The 17,038-nt window shown below is 35.8% G+C and overlaps 1 protein-coding gene across 2 annotated transcripts in view; it reads right to left on the minus strand.

Annotated features, from left to right (window-relative positions):
* Positions 1–9,930, minus strand: part of LOC123238765 (serine/threonine-protein kinase Sgk3) — a 75,484-nt gene extending 65,554 nt beyond the window's left edge. For both annotated transcript variants that reach the window (XM_044665981.1, XM_044665972.1), the window contains exons 1-2: positions 9,828–9,930; positions 3,826–3,909 (exon numbers count right to left, since the gene is read on the minus strand). In XM_044665981.1, the coding sequence (XP_044521916.1) occupies positions 3,826–3,909; positions 9,828–9,905 (162 nt within the window). In that variant the 5' untranslated portion in view covers positions 9,906–9,930. The remainder of the gene's footprint in view (positions 1–3,825; positions 3,910–9,827) is intronic.
* Positions 9,931–17,038: the final 7,108 nt, after the last annotated feature.

Below are 17,038 nucleotides of genomic sequence, written 5' to 3' on the forward strand. Positions count from 1 at the left end.
AAGAGTGGTAAGGGTAAGCAATGGGGGTCAAGTGACTTGCCCAGGGTCACACAGCTGGGAAGTGTCTGAGGCCGGATTTGAACCTAGGACCTCCCGTCTCTAGGCCTGGCTTTCAATCCACTGAGCTACCCAGCTGCCCCCCTATGATGACTTTTTTATATCAATCAATAGCATATTTTCACGCCAGGCACTGTGATAAGCAATGATGACACAAAGAAAGGCATAAGCAGTCCCTGTCCTAAAGGAGCTCTCATTCTAAAAAGGCATACAGTATATATACAGAAAAAACACATATAGAATAGATAGAAGGTAATCTGAGAGGGGGAAGGTTCTAGAAGTCAAAGTCCCAGGAAAAGCTTCTGCTTTAGAAGGTGGCGCTGGAGCTACTGAAGGAAGCCAGGAATTCTAAAAAGGAGTGCAAAGTTATTTATTAAGTACTTCCTAATTAAAAAGCAAGACAACTCCTGCTCTAAAGGATAGCACACACAGGAAATTTCAGCTGCCAAGTCAGATGTATCCTCTTTAATGTTACTTACACTCTACTGATGCTGAATCATTAGAATATGTGCAAAAGACTTTCATGATGTAAACTTTTTTCTTTTCTAAGACTTTAGTAACCATGAGCTGAATCTATGGATGCTAAGGAGGCAGAGGCTGCAGCACCTGGAGAAACAGTTTCCAGATCACATCTATGCAAGGTTGATACCCCAGGTGACCGCTGCAGCACTGGACTAGAAGCAGGGCTGGTGGTGTGGTAGGCCCTGCTCTTCTTAGAGGAGTGGAGGAGGTGTTCAGGATCTCTAGGAAGAGGGCTTGTCAAGCCCTTTTCAGGACTGCTCATCCACCTGTCACCCAATTCTCACCTGTGCCTGGATGAAGTTCAGGGACAGGGAAGAGCCAAGGATGACCCCAAGGCTTGAAATCTAGGTGAACTGAGAGGATGGATGGTGGTACCCTTGAACCCTCGAAGGGAAGTTCATAGAAAGGCAGGTTGGGAAAGAGAGATAATGAGTACTATTTTGGACATGTGAGTTTGGAATGTCTATGGCATATCTGGTATAAAATGTCCAACAGGAAGTTGGTGATATGGGAGAGGAGTTCAGGAGAGAAACTGCTACTGGGGACTCTATAGACAGATACACACATTTGTGAATCATTTAGATATTGATAACTGAAGCCACAAGAACAGAGAAAAGTGAGACAGGATGAGAGAAAAGAGAAGAGGGCCAAAGACAGAACCTTGTGGGACAACTACAGTAAGTAGACATGGCATCAGATAAATTGTCCATTACTAATTTTTAGAATCAACAACTTTAAAAAAGGGGAAATGAACCTGCTATAACTGGACATAAACTTTTATTCCCATTTAGGCTTTATCCTTGACCTAGTCAATGATCTGACCATCCACCTAATTCTGAAGCCAGTACTAGGTCTGTAACAGTTATTCCTATCTTTAAAGGTATTATTACTGAATCTTGTCAGTTGAGTACAATGTTTCATGACCCCATTTGGGGCTTTGTTGACAAAGAGTGGTTTGCTATTTCCTTCTCCAATTCGTTTTACAGATGAGGAACTGAGGCAAATGGGTCTGAGTGACTTTTTCCCAGGGTCATACAGCTGGTAAGTGTCTGAGGCTAGATTTGAAATCAGATTTTCCTGACTTCAGACCTGGTACTCATCTTTTCTCTATCCCCTACAACTTTTTTCTTCTGCCTGCACCTTTCTGGTACATTCTAATTGCACCTGAAGACTTTATGATGTATAAGCATGAGTCACCCAAGCAGACAGAAAGCCCTTTATATTCTTGATAATGAATCGTACTGTCCTATATTGTTGGTGTTCCCCAGTACCCACCCACTCTGTGCTTGGTTGGATAAATAGGTTATCATCAAGTCATTTGTTTCTTAGTATCTTTTCAAGTTCCTTATAGAATTCCTTTACTTCATCACCCTCTGCATCAGATTGAAAAATATAAACTGTCACTGTCTTCAGAGTAGTCGAGTTGTTTAGACTATTATGTGTATAGTGAAAAGAGCAAGTGCTCCATAAAATTATAGCCCTCATTTTGGGAAGCACAGGATCAACTCTATCAAATTATTTATTCACCTCTCCAAGGAGAACCTGGGAGCCATCTTTCCAGTTAGCTCCAAAATATTTTCCAGTTTCATTTATATCAAGATTATTAGGTCAGATATGGCTTAGGGTCTCTCCATGTATATAATTCATCAATTTTTGGCCAAAGATTGCACATTAAGAGTACCATCAGTTAAATTAATGTTTAATAATCTAAAAACTGTGATTCTTGATAGCTTCTCTCTAAGAATAATCCATCAATCAATAAAAATTTATTAAGCAGGGCAGCTGGGTAGCTCAGTGGATTGAGAGTCAGGCCTAGAGATGGGAGGTCCTAGGTTCAAATCCGGCCTCAGACACTTCCCAGCTGTGTGACCTAGGCAAGTCACTTGACCCCCATTGCCTACCCTTACCACTCTTCCACCTATAAGTCAATACACAGAAGTTAAGGGTTTAAAATTAAAAAAAAATTTATTAAGCACCCCACTATGTGCCATATGCTGGTATACAAATTCAGAGTCCCTTCTCTAATTCTAATAAAAAGTAAGAAGAGGGTTTCATTAGACTAAGGGTATTTCTGTCAGTTTCAGAACTTCACCATTAAGGAATAAAATAATCCAATTTTTTAATTTCTGATTTTAAGTCTGTCTATACTTAGCTTGGTTCGTTTGTAGACTGCAGCCTTTCCCAGGCCAATACTAGAAGCCTTTCCATCTGAAGGTGTCACCAAAAAACCAAAACCAAACCATAAAACCTCCCCCTCCCCCCATACTAGCAGGCACTGATGTGCTTTTAAAATTTACAAGGTGCTTTACAAACATTATCTTATTTTTTCTTTGTAACTACAATGGTAGATAGGTATTATTAGTTATTAGTAAATGCCATGTGGCTTTAAAACCCAAGTATCTCCTGAGGGTAAATCTATTGGTCTTTCCTCCATACCACACTGCATTTTAATTATAATGAAATAAAATTGAGGACTAGAAACATAAGGATTGTTTTCTTACCCTTGAATGAAAAAAATTCCAAACCAAGAACTCTGACTTGTCAGACAAATCATAATGTTAAGCTTAATCATTTATCCCAGCCTTCAATTTAAAAGGAAAAAATAAAAATAACTTTATCTTTTGGGTTATTCCTTTAGTGTTAGTAAGGTTATATTCTGGAACCCCATTTTAAAAGATATCTGCAACTGTTAATCAGGTGGGTTATGATTAATTCTGAATGAACATAAACATAGAAAAACACATTTCCAGAGTTTAAATAGCAAAAATCCTCATTACCAGAGGTGGAAGGGAACTTCTAAGGGTCAGCTACTTATTTCAGATGTGTCGAATTCTTTATGCTTAGGGAAAATGAGATATCTGCAAGTGCTTGTAAAAGTCGTCTCAGAGAAGAAAACCTGGCCTCACAAAGGATGGTTAGACTCATTAAACAGGCTATAAAAACTAAACAACTGTTGGATTCACCAAGGAACATTAGTAAAAGTTACCAGGAAGATGGAATGCAGTCCCCTTTAAGCCTCTGATGGGTATTTTAAATGTTTTAAGCTTCTGAAATATACTTTAAAAGATGTAGTGACTAATTCAGGATAATTCATGCTTTAAAAAAATTATCAAGATGCTATTTTTTATAAAGCACCTGTCTTTTATTAATGAGATTAATGATCATTACATTAAATACTCTTTGTTGTTGGATTTTTCTAGGATGATTTTTTATTTGATTGAATTTTGTAGACAGAATCTTACTCACTGTGTTATAAAGCTTATCAAATTCAGCATATCTCCTGAAGACAAACCATTCATTCCTTCCAACTGAAACTAATACTTTATAAACCTGTAAAAATAAAAGGAAAATCAAATTTGACTGCAAATAAAAAGTGCCAAGTATATCTGATTTATCAGGATACAAAAACATTAAACCACTTTAATTTTTTAAAAATTATGCACAAATTCAAATAAAATGATATAAGAATAGTAAACTTTCATAAGCTTTAAAATGCAGTGGATATAGGTTTATAAAAACCTCAAAGTTTTAAATACAGTAACACTATTCACTTTAAAAAGATACTTGTGAATCAAGAGAAAAGTATTCTCAATAAAACTGATTGTGGGAGGCAGCTGGGTAGCTCAGTGGATTGAGAGTCAGGCCTAGAGACAGGAGGTCCTAGGTTCAAATCTGGCTTTAGACACTTCCTAGCTGTGTGACCCTGGGCAAGTCACTTGACCCCCCCATTGCCTACCCTTACCACTCTTCTTCCTTGGAGCCAATACACAATATTGGCTCCAAGACAGAAGGTAAGGGTTTTATAAAACAAACAAACAAATAAATAAAAAAAACCTGATTGTGCACAAATTAAAATTATCTTCTTTTTTTAAAAAGACCTTTTGTCTTACAATCAATATTTAATATTGTTTCCAAGGCAGAATAACGGTAAGAGTTAGGCAATGGGTGTTAAGGGATTTGCCCAGGGCCACTCAGCTAGGAAGGGACTGATTTGAACTTAGGACTTGTCATCTCCAGGTCGGGCACTCTACCCACTGAGTCACCTAGCTGTCCCAAAATCATCTTCAAGGCAAAAGGTTACAAATGCTTTTTTAAAAAGTGGAACTACTTTTCCCTTCTCCAAAGTTTTGACTGGGACTAGGTTTGAGGTTTGGAAGAGGAAGGTCAACAGTATATATTATAATACTATGCTTTAATCCCTAAGCAGTAGAGGGGAGGTTAGCACCACTCCTTCAATGAGTAATTAGTAAAGTTTCAGAAAGGAAGAGTTGGGGGAATTATTGATTACATTCCTCTATCACATGAGAATCCCAGAAAATCAAGGAAGGTGGAGAACTGACTTGGACATATCTCTGGTAAATCTTTACCATCAATGAAAGCACTATAAAAATTCAGAATAACCATCTTGACTGATGGGTTTTCCAGGATACTTCATCTTAAATACCCTAGTCCTCTCCAGCTGAAAGGCTAAAAATCTCCATTATTCCACTCCTCATATTGGCAATCCTACACTCAAAACTTTATAGAATGGGTAAAGATACTTGGGGATGGTGTGACTTGATAGATATGGGAAAATTATAAGGAAAACTCCATTATGATGGGAAGTGCTATTATTTCCAGAGAAAAAAGTGTTGGAGTCGGATGAACATAGATAAAGCATACTGTCTTTCACATTAGTATATTCATGGTTTTATTTTGGGGTTTTGGTTTTATATGAGTGTGCTCTTACAACAATGACCAATATGAAAGTGTTTTCCATGAAAATAAAAATAAAATAAAATAAAACCTCCTCTTGAGCTGAAGTTGAAATAAATACCCCATATCCTTCTTAATAATAGTTATCTTCTATCTGCATATATGTAATAATCTACAAGGCACATGTGCATGCATTAATTATCTCATTTGATCCTTACCCTATAAAGTAAGTAGTATATCTACAGATAAAGAATAATTCAATGGTTCAATCCAACAAATTTTTATTAAGATTTTTTTGAGATTAAAGAGATACATATAATACCCAAAAAATGCTTAGACTTTATGAGACTATTTCCATAGTCTATAAAGCCAGGCTCAGAAAGGATAAGTGCATAAGATCAGATGCTAATTAAGTAGAAACCCTGGAATCCACATGTCTTGATTTCCTCCATGCACCAATATCATCAACAACTTCATAAAAAAATCAGCACCAACACCACCACCACATCCTCCAGGGAACCATTCTATGTCAACAAGCAGAAGACAAGGCCTTTAAAGAGTTTACATTCAAAAACACATATAAACACAAATTCACTGCATTATATGTAGCACATAGTATTACCAGATATTAATTAAGATATTTGGGGAAATGATACAGCCTCCAAAAGAAGTTAGAATCCAAAACTCTTGGTCTTTTTCCTTTCTGGGAATGTTTTTGGGTGACTCAGGAAGAGTTCTACTCAAAATTATATACAATTACATTTTAATAATAAAAACAGCAGTAGCATTTATATAGTGCCTATTACTTGCCAGGTACTGTGCTAAGTATATCTCATGTTATCCTCACAACAAACCAACCCTGGGCAGCAGGTGGCATTATATTCATTTTGCAGTTGAGGAAACTGAGGAAAACAGAGGTTAAGCAGCTTCAGCTTTTAAGACAGCTTCACACAGCTAGAATGTATTAAGGCCAAATTTGAACTGAGATCTTCCTGAATCCAGATCTAGTGCTGTGTCCACTGTGCCATCTAGTTGCCTCTAATGATATACTATAATACATAATATCTCATAAGATATAATTATGTAGCATATAACAATATGCCATAACATATAACATGCAATAACATACTACTCTGCCAGCCTTGAGTTCCAGTACCAGTTCTAGGTGGTGGGGCTATAAAGACACAGGTGAACTAGTCCCTGCCTTCCAGGAGCTGACAATCTAGCAAGCAGAGAGAGATACCAAGAACTGTGTAGAGACAGAATCAACAAGATTGAGCAACTAATGAACAACAATAAGGAATAAGTAATAAAGAGGAGTTGAAACTGACACAGAGGCTGTAAACCTAAGTCACCAGAAGGGCCAGAAAGAAACAAGGAAGTTGGGCAAATGGGTAAGTTTTGGGGAAAAGATAACGAGTTCAATTTGGGACATGCTGAGTTTGAGATTCTTACAGGCCAATTCAAAATGTCCAAAAGGCAGCTAGCTGGTGGCGCAGAACTTGAGTTGAGGAGAGAGAGTAGGGCTAGATAAATAGCTCTAAGACTCAATAGCATAGAGATAATCATTAAAACATTTGGGAGAAAGTGTAAAGGGAGAAGAAGATCTAGGGTATACCCATAATGTCGTGTGTCCTAAAATACAAGCTACACATTTAAGAGCAGCAAGGACTCTAGGATCCTGAAATAGAACTACTACTATTCTCATTTATATAACATTTCAATGCTTATAGATTGTTTTTCTCACACTCTTATGAGGTGGGCATCTCAATATTCATAACCTTATTATGTAGATGAAGAAATAAAGGTTGGTTCAGAGATGCTAAAAAATTTGGCCAGTCATAAAACTACTGTGAGAGCTGAAATTCAAGCCACGACCTCCTCTGAATCCAATTTCATCATTTTTTCCACCATAATGAACTTCCTCAATAAGGAAGAAACACATCCCTCCAAAAACATGGGCAGGAGGGCATCTGGACTTGGACAAAGTACCTTTGGGAGAAAACTCTTCCCTACTTGTTCATGTCTAAAATTCCTTTCATTGTAAACAAAGCCTTTCATAAATTAAGTTGAAAAAACCCTTTCTCAGCACCTACTATACTGTGCTAAGCATCAGAGCCACAAAAAAGTATAACATTTAAGAATTTATCATCTAGTTGGGGGTAATGGGGGAGATAAAATAAATACAAATAATCATAATGCAAGTTAGAGCAGGATTAAATGACTGGACAAAGTGACATGAGAGATTGCAAGAGGCAAAAAGATCGCCTCTACCTGGGGGAAAGAGTGGAGACAGTTACAGAAGGCATTATGGAGTAGTTACGCTTTATCTGGGTCTTGAAAGAGAAGGATTTCAACAGGCAGAGATGTGCAGGATGCCATGTACAAATGTGCTGTGGCAGAAGAGAGTAGGGGAAGAGCAAGCAAATTATTTGGCTAGGGCAACCCCCAAGTTTACAAAAGATGGTCCTGGATAGTCTCCTAATTGGTCCATTTCCTCCCATTTTCTCCCTACTTGGGCCTTTCCTTCACAGAGATGCAGAATCACAGAATCTGGCTACATGAAAAAAAGAGGAAGAGGAGATAAAAATCACAGATTGTAGCTGTGGAGACCATGAAAACTGCCAAGGCTATTGGAAAATACAAGTTGTTGGTGTTTTTTTAACACTGATGATTCTACACCCCTCTCCCCTTCATGTGTTTTTGTATAGCAGTCAAATTCTGTGATTCTGCTCAGTGTGAAAGTGGCTACAGAGAGAAGGAATGGAGGAAGAGAGGCCAATTAGTCTATGAAATTACAAACTGATTTCTGATCTTTTGAGCTGATGGATACACTATACCTAGTAGGTATTTTCCTGGTTTCCTCCCGGAAGCAGGGAGGGGAAAATTAGTTAGCTAAATATTAAGTCATATGGATGAAGCATCACAAGCAAGCCAATCATATTATGAGGAGATTTTGTTTTGATTGTCTGAGAGTGAGTTAGGGATAGGAAGAAGCAGCCAGTGAACTCAATCCAAAGAAATGGAGTAGGTAAAACAAAAATCTGAAGAAAAAATTACATTCTCCTCTATGACAAAAGGTCAGCAGATGTAATTAGCCTAAAGAGAATCATAAACAAGGCTATGCCAGCCATGCTCAAGTTAAGGATTAAGCTAGCACAAGTTGAGTTGCCCCTCAGGCCAAGCCTAGAAAAATTAGCAATTCTAAATATCTCATCTTTCTTACTTTTTCTGAAATCGTATTTTCTTTTCCCTTATAAAGTTCTTCACAAACTGGTAAGCTCCACTGGCCTATTTTCTATTCCCCCACAAATGCTCCCATCTCTCCCTTCATCTCCCTTTGCACTGGCTGTCCTTTGTGCCTGGACACAGGCTACAAGGGAGCTCTCTCTTCTCACCTATGCCTTTCAGAATCCCTCACTTCTTCCTTCAAAACTTAGCTCAAAAGTCACTTTCTTTGGGCCTTTCCTGGTCTGCCCACCTCCTGACATCTTACTTTGTAAGATTACTACCCATGGATACATTATGGAACATATGTATTACTACTTATTTACACACTGTCTCCTCATTAAAATATAAGAGAATGCAACTTATTTGTATCCATGGCAGCACAGTGGCTGCATATAGTAAGCCCTTATACAATGCAGTAGTTAGAAATAAGGCAGAATGGAAAAAAGAAATAAAAAAGGGAAAAGGATATAAGGGAAGAAACTGAAGAAGGTTTTTAGGAATCTGGCATGACAGTTCTCTGAATCCACAAGCAAAAGCCAGAAAGCTCCACTGAGATCAAGTAGTTTTAATAAGAAGTAACAGGGTGAAAGTCCCAGACAGATTCCAAGAAAGAGCTCTTAGCCCAGAAAGCTGACTGGGTCTTTATGATTTGGATCCTTTGAAAAAAAATTTTATAACAGCATTATGAATGAAAGGAAAGGAGATGATGGATGCCAGGCTCACTGCCAAGGAAGAAACAAAAAAGATTTGATAGCTAAGGTCAAGCTGAAGATGACATAAAGTTTCAGAATGAAGAACAACAGTAGAAAAAAGATGCCAAAAACAAATGCTGGTTAAACAAGAAAGTGTAAATTTTCCAACCACAAATCAGTGAATGAATACCCCCCAGATACTTTCTTATTTTAACTGAGAAGATGTGAACAATGTCTATTCCAAGTCCCAAGATTACCACTGAAGTGGAAAAGACAGGCTGGGAAAAGAGCTACTGTTGACCTTACAACTTTGCCTAGCAAATCCCTGTTTAACAGAAATGGAAAATGGGAGATGTTCCATTTTTATTATTATCAAGGGAGCTACAAATATACGGAGTTGAGCTTTGAATGACTTTTAAAGGCTTCATCCTTTAGCTTATACTATCAAATTTCCACTGCACATTCTGAGAACTACTGGGACTGAATTCAGTGTTTTATGTTCCATTAGACAAATTAGGAAAGGATCATTTCCTTGAAAAAAAGATGATATTTGAACTATAAAACCATACTTTTCCAAACTTTTCTCCATTCAATTTTTCCCATATTCTTCAAGTTAATATATATACTTACGGTGAACCTCTTTTTTTTCTCCCTGTGTTCATCAGAGCTTGGGATGCTAACACTTGGGCAGCTTTCTTTGCAGTCCATGGTACAGCCTCTTTGGGTTAAATGTCTCAAATGGAAACCACAAAAAAGAGTTTGAAGAGGTTTCCAATATTACACAAATTCAATAATACTGATCCAAAACATAAAGTCTCTTGGGAAAACATTCAAATTCCATCATGCAACCTTTAACAAAAAGAAAAAAAAAAGAATTTAGCAACATTAAAGAAAATACTTTTATACTGTCTTCCAAAGGTGTGTAAGGTTCTTTTAGGGGACCATGAAATTGGACTGAGGTCATATTAAAAAGCCTTCAATGCCAAGTGGAGAAATTAATAGATTTTCTGTAGCAATTAGTTATTTCTAAGGAGGGATTAACCTGATGAAATTGGTTTTGAGATTGGTTTAATCTGCAGAAGAGTCTTGAGATGAAAGAGACTAAAAGCAAGAAATAGTCAGGTATGAAAGATGTAAGGGAAAGTTAGGAACAAATAAGAGAGCTATTCCAAAGATATTTCCACAGAACGTGACAACTGGTTAAACAGATAGTTTTGAGGGAAGAGTCAAAGAAAGACTATTATTCCCAAATCTGAGCAGACTAGAAGAAGTATATCAGTGAAAATAGTCCACTTAGGATCTTTTTGATAGTTGAGGAAGGTACTGGGGAATAACTTGGGTTTGCTTACACTGAGTTTGATGTGATTTTGCATCACTCGATTAGAAACATCCTCTGTTGAAAAACACAGGAGCAGAGATTTGAAAAATCTCAATTTTAGCTATCAATATAGAACAGTAATTATTAAAATCTAGTTAGAGGAGATAGAATTATTGAACCAAAGGAATGAATATAGAGTAAGAAGAAGAAAGAGCCAAGAACTGAGTTTTAGGTAAAGATGGGACATAGAGGGGAAAAAAGAACCAGAAAATCAAGCTAACATAAAATGGTTAGAGATGCATCAAGAAAATGAAATCAAGAGTTTTGAAAAGGGGGTGCCAAATGATATAGACAACAAAGAAATCAAGTTCAAATAAGACATCAACATGGCATCAGCCTTTTAAAACTGCAATTCAACAGAAATTTTGGAAGCCAGATTGCCAAAGAGAATAGAGTAAGGTTATGTAAACAGCAGGTACCACTGTGTAGTGAAGAAGAGAAATAGGACAGTAGTTATGCCAACAGGATCAATATAAAGTTTTCTAAGATGGGGACAAAATCTGGGCATATATGAGCACTGAAGGGAATAAATCAGTAGGGAGGGAGAGAAAGAAAAAGAAGAATTAGTGAGGGAACAAAATCCCTCAGTAGTCTGAAAAAAAATATCATCAGGTTAATTGGTAAGTGAATGTACCTGGATTGAAAAATCAATATGAAACCATAGTTAATCATGACGGTTGTCAACATAATCGGGAAAACTACTGCACCTTACTCTCCATATGGGGGCTCTGTAGTTAGGGCACTCTCCAAGGTGGCAGTACAAATTGTACACTATGATCCCCAAGCTAGAACTGGTATACAGCCAGAGATTCACCTAACTCCAAGTTAAGAAAGCTCAGGACTAATTAAATCCCTAAGGATTGCTGATTCCAACTTACAAAACAGAAACAAGAAGAAAAACTCTTGGCCAAGACAATGAATTCTGCCCCTGTATAACTCAAAAAAATCAGGTTCTTAAAGCTTGAATGTCTCACAAGCCTATGCTGACAAATCAATTATACCTGTTAATAATAACCCTTGGACATTTCATTTGGTTTTGACATTCCTACTTGGTATTTATGTAGCCCTTTGATTTGTTAAGGCACTTATCAAGTCATGTGGTATATTATAGTTATCTCGGCATCTTATTACCCTAGTTCCAGGAGAAGAGGGGACTATTTCTTATCTAAACTCTGTCCCCTATCTTACATGTTGTTCTTTCCACAGTAGGAATTGCATAAATCTTTGTTAAATTTGTCCTGATAAGACACAAAGAAGAAAAATCAATCAAACAAACAAACAAAAAACCCAGCCAAAATGAAAAGTATATAGACCAATATTCTTAATGAATACCAATTCAAAAATATTTAATGAAGTATTAGCAAATAGGTTACAGTAACATATTGGCTTAGTGCAGAGCTGGTTCAATAGTGTAACCACAATAAACCACATTAATGACCCAAATAATAAAAACCACATGATTATAGAGACACTAGAGACTTTTCACAAGATCCAACTTCCATTTTCTCTTAAAGACACAAAAAAGGCTTTAGCAAAGATGCAGGATATAAAATAAATCCACCTAAATCATCAGCATTTCTATATATTGCTGACGAAATCCAACAACAAGGGACAGAAAGAGAAATTTCGCTGAAAATTAACTGGAGACAACATAAAACACTTGGAGTCTAGCAGTCAAGACAAACCTAGGAATTATATGAATACAATTACAAAACACTTTTCAGACTAATAAAGTCAGATCTGAACACCTGAAAAAAATATTAATCCTTCATGGATAGGCTGAATGAATAGAATCAAAATGACAGTTCTATCTAACTTAATTTGCTTATTCAGTGCCATACAAATCAAACCATCAAAAACTCTTTTATAAAGCTAGAAAAAATAACAAAATTCATTTGAAAGAACAAAAGGTCAATAATATCAAGGAAATTAATGGAAAAAATATGAAGGAAGGTGACCTAGTTGTACCAGATCTCAAACTATATTATAAGATAATAATCATCAAAAACAATCCGGTACTACCTAAGAAATAGAGTAGTGGATCAGTGGGCTAGATCAGGTTCACAACACATAGTAATAAGCATAGTAATCTAGTAATTTGATTAACCCACAGATCTTAGCCTTTGGGACAAGAATTCACATTTGACAACTGCTGTAAAACTAGAAATCACTCTGGCAGAAGCTAGGTGTAGACCAACATTTCACACCTTATGAAAATCAAGTACATGACTTAAACATAATGGGTGATATCTTAAGCAAATTAGATCTAAGAATAAGGGAAGAATTTATGACCAAACGAGAAAGAGAGAGAGAGAGAGAGAGAAAGAGAGAGAGAGAGAGAGAGAGAGAGAGAGAGAGAGAGAGAGCATCCGAGTGCAAAATGAGTAATTATTTTTACATCAAATTAAAAAGGTTTTGCCCAAACAAAACCAGTGTAACCAAGATTAAAAGGAAAGCAGAAAACTGGAAAAAAAAATAACTTTATAGCAAGTTTCTTTGACAAAGGCCTCATTTCTCAAATCTGTAGAGAACTGAGTCAAATTTATGAGAATACAAGTATTACCCAGTTGATAAAAGGGCAAAGGACATGAACACGCAGTTTTCAGAAATCAAAACTATCTATAATCATATAAAAATGCTCTAAATCACTACTGATTAGAAAAATGCAAATTAAAATAGCTCTGAAATACCATTTCACATTAATCAGATTAGCTAATATGACAGAAAAGGAAAACAACGAATGTCGAAGGGGTTGTGGCAAAACTGGAATACAAATGAACTGCTGATGGAGTTGTGAACTGAACAACTATTCTGGTGAACAAATTGGAAGTCAGCCCAAAGAGTCATAAAAACTGTGCATACTATTTAACTCAGCAATACCACTACTAGGTCTATGTAGCAAAGAGAGTAAAAAAAAAAGAGAGAGAGAAGGGAAAAGGACCCAATACATACAAAATTATTTATAGACATTCTTTTTGTGGTGGCAAAGAACTAGAAATTGAAGAGATGTCAATCAGTTAAGGGATGGCTGAATAAGATGTGGTAGGATTGTGAAGGAAAACTATAGTATTATAAGAAATGATGAATGAGCAGAATGTTTTCAAAAAAACCTGGAACGACTTACATGAACTGAAGCAAGGTGAACTGAGCAGAACCAGAACATTGTACACAGCAACTGCAATACTGTATAATGATCAACTGTGAATTATTTAGCTCTTCTCAGCAAAACAAAGATTCAAGACAATTCTGAAGGGTTTACAATGAAAAATGCTATCTGCCTCCAAAGAAAGAACAACAAAAACAAATGTGAATGAAGATGGAAACATATGATTTTTTTTTTCAGTTCCTCTACTTTGGTGTTTTCTTTTACAACATGATTAACATGGAAATTTATTTTGTATGACTGCTACATATGCATTAATTTTTACAAAATTACTTGCCTTCTCATTAAGGGGACAGGTCATGGAGGGAAGGAGAGAATTTGGAACTGAAATTTAAATAATGAATGTTAAAATTTGTTTTTGCATATAATTAGAAAAAAAGAAAATATTAAAAAAAAAACACAAAAAGCACAGTAATAAATGAACTTTTTCTTAAGATAGTAAATAATGTTTATTTGAAATCAAGAGCAAATTTTATATGTAATCCATATGTAATACATATAACAAGAAGCCTTTCCAGTAAGATCAAGCAAGGATGCCTATTATCACCAGAACTATTTAATACAGTACTAGAAATGCTAGCTATAGCAATAAGACAAGAAAGAGAAATCTGGAAAATCAGCAAAGGTGAAGAAGAAACAAAATTATATCTTTCTTCTAAATATTATAATTTACATAGAAAACTAGAGCTAAATAAAACATTAACTGAAACTATAAGTATGTTCCAGGATTCAAAATAAACCCACACAAATCACTGTCATTCCTACATATTAGCAATAAAACTCAACAGAAAGTGATACAAAAAGAAATCCCATTCAAAATAACTACAGAAAGTATAAAATGTTTGGGAGTCTACCTACTAAGACATTCCCAGAAACAATGCAACTAAAAAACAGTCTTTATAGAAAGAGACCTAAATCATCAGGGGAAACATTAACTTTCATGGGTAGGTTAAACCAATCAAGTAAAAATGTGCATTTTTAACTATAATAAATAAATTATTTATTTCAGTGCCATACCAATCAAACTACCAAAGGATTGTTTTAGACGCCCAGAATAAATAAGAAGATTCATCTGGAAGAACAAAATGTTTAAAAATTTCAAAAGAAGTAATGAAAAACAATGGGAAAGGAGGCCTAGCAATACCAGATCTAAAACTATACGAAACTGTGGCAAATAGCCCTTTATTCTAGTGATTCCAGAACTAGGCCCACATCCTAAAACAGATCAAAGAAAAAGAACCCATATAGATTGAAGAATGGCTAAATAAATATGGTACATGAGTATAATAGAACACTATTATACCATAAGGATGAAAAAAATGAGCAGTTTCAGAGAAAACTATAGATGTCTATGAATTATGAAGATGGAAATGAGAACTAGAACAATTTATAAAATTTCATTATAAAGAAAAACAACTTTGAAAATGTTTAGAACTGATTAATGCAATGACAAACCACACTTTTAAAGGACTGATAATGAAGATGTTACCTACTCACCTCCTAACAGAAATATTATGGAATTAAAATGTAGAACAAGATAATGTTTGGAGATAATGAATGTGGTCTGACTAAGCATATTTGTTATGAAAGATTTCGTAATTGCTCAATTGTGGAGAGGTTTGTGGAATGGAAAAAGAAAACAAATGCTTATTAGTAAGAAAAAACCTCTATATTCTAAAATATTTATAGCAGCTCTCTTTGTGGTGGCAAAAAACTGGAAATTGAGGGGATGCCCATCGGTTGGGGAATGGCTGAACAAGTTGTGGTATAAGATTGTGATGGTGTTGAAGACATTCAGATGAAAGCAATTAAAATTCTATTTCACACTCATCAGATGAAAATAATAAATGTTGGAGGGGATGCAGGAAAAAAGGCATACTGATTTGGAATTAAGAAACAACCAGAGGCGGGAGGTCCTAGGTTCAAATCTGGCCTCAGACACTTCCCAGCTGTGTGACCCTGGGCAAGTCACTTGACCCCCATTGCCTACCCTTACCACTCTTCCACCTATAGGTCAATACACAGAAGTTAAGGGTTTAAAATAATTTAAAAAAAAAAAAGTTAAAAAAAAGAAACAACCAGCAGAGTAATCTTTAAAAAACATGGAAAGACTTACATGAAAGTGAAACAAGCAGAACTAAAAGAACATATACAGCAACAGAAATACTGTCTCAAGAATGACTTGTGTATGAACAACTCCAGTGAAAGAACTGATACAGGAGAAACAGCAACACAGTTTTATATAGACACATCTTTTTGTCAAATGGTGCTTTTTCTAGGACAAGGTGAGAGAATGGGAGTTAATTGGGAATTTTGATATATCTAATTAAAAATAAAGACAGAAGTAAAAATAAAATAAATCTACCTTATCACTGGTCCCAATTCTTCTCTTTAGGAACAGGGGCTTTCCCAGGACCAAACCTTAACCTCAAATGGGTAAGATGATTCACTCAATTCTAAGACTTGCACTTTGGGGCTGAGCTATATTGACTGGCCAGTGTCTGAGTAAAAATAACCCAACACAATATTTGTCCAGAACCAGATCAATCAAGGCTCACATACTAATTCACCATCCAAGTTACAAGGATTTACTCACCATGGGTACCCTTGTCATCTGCTATTCCACTACATACCACCAATCCCTAGTCCCAACCTTTCTTCCTCTTGTTTTGGGATTAATCATCAAACCAATAGCTATTGGAAAGGATATGACCATCTACTTGCTTCATGACTCTATTTATAATCTCTCTGACAGTCTAGACTGGGAAATTATACTCTCTTTATGTGGTATAATCTAGATTCCTATTAAAAATATAAACTGTCTTATTTTTCTCTTTATGTTATTAAATATAATATGTTATATTTAATAAATGCTTGTTTGAGCAATGTCAACTACAATACTACTGGACAACTATTTTTATTTATAATTTTAAAAATATTTTTCCATGTTTATATGATTAATTTTCTTTCTTTCCTCCCCTCCCAGAGCCAACAAGCAATTCCACTGGTTTGTGCAAATGTTATCACTTGATACCTATTTCCATATTATTCATCTTTGCTATAGGGCGATCCTTTAAAGCCTAAACCCCAAATCACATACCCATATATACATATGATAAGTGATAAGTCATAAATTTTTCTTTAGTGTTTTCTACTCCCACAGTTCTTTCTCTTAATGTGGATAGCATTCTTTCTAATTAGTTTGTCAGGAGTGTCCTGGATTGTTGCATTGCTACTATAGCAAATGGATAACTATCTTATGTCTACAATAAAAATCATCTAATTCATAGAGTCACAGAA

The sequence above is a fragment of the Gracilinanus agilis genome, chromosome 1 (assembly GCF_016433145.1).
Source record: "Gracilinanus agilis isolate LMUSP501 chromosome 1, AgileGrace, whole genome shotgun sequence".
NCBI lineage: Eukaryota > Metazoa > Chordata > Mammalia > Didelphimorphia > Didelphidae > Gracilinanus > Gracilinanus agilis.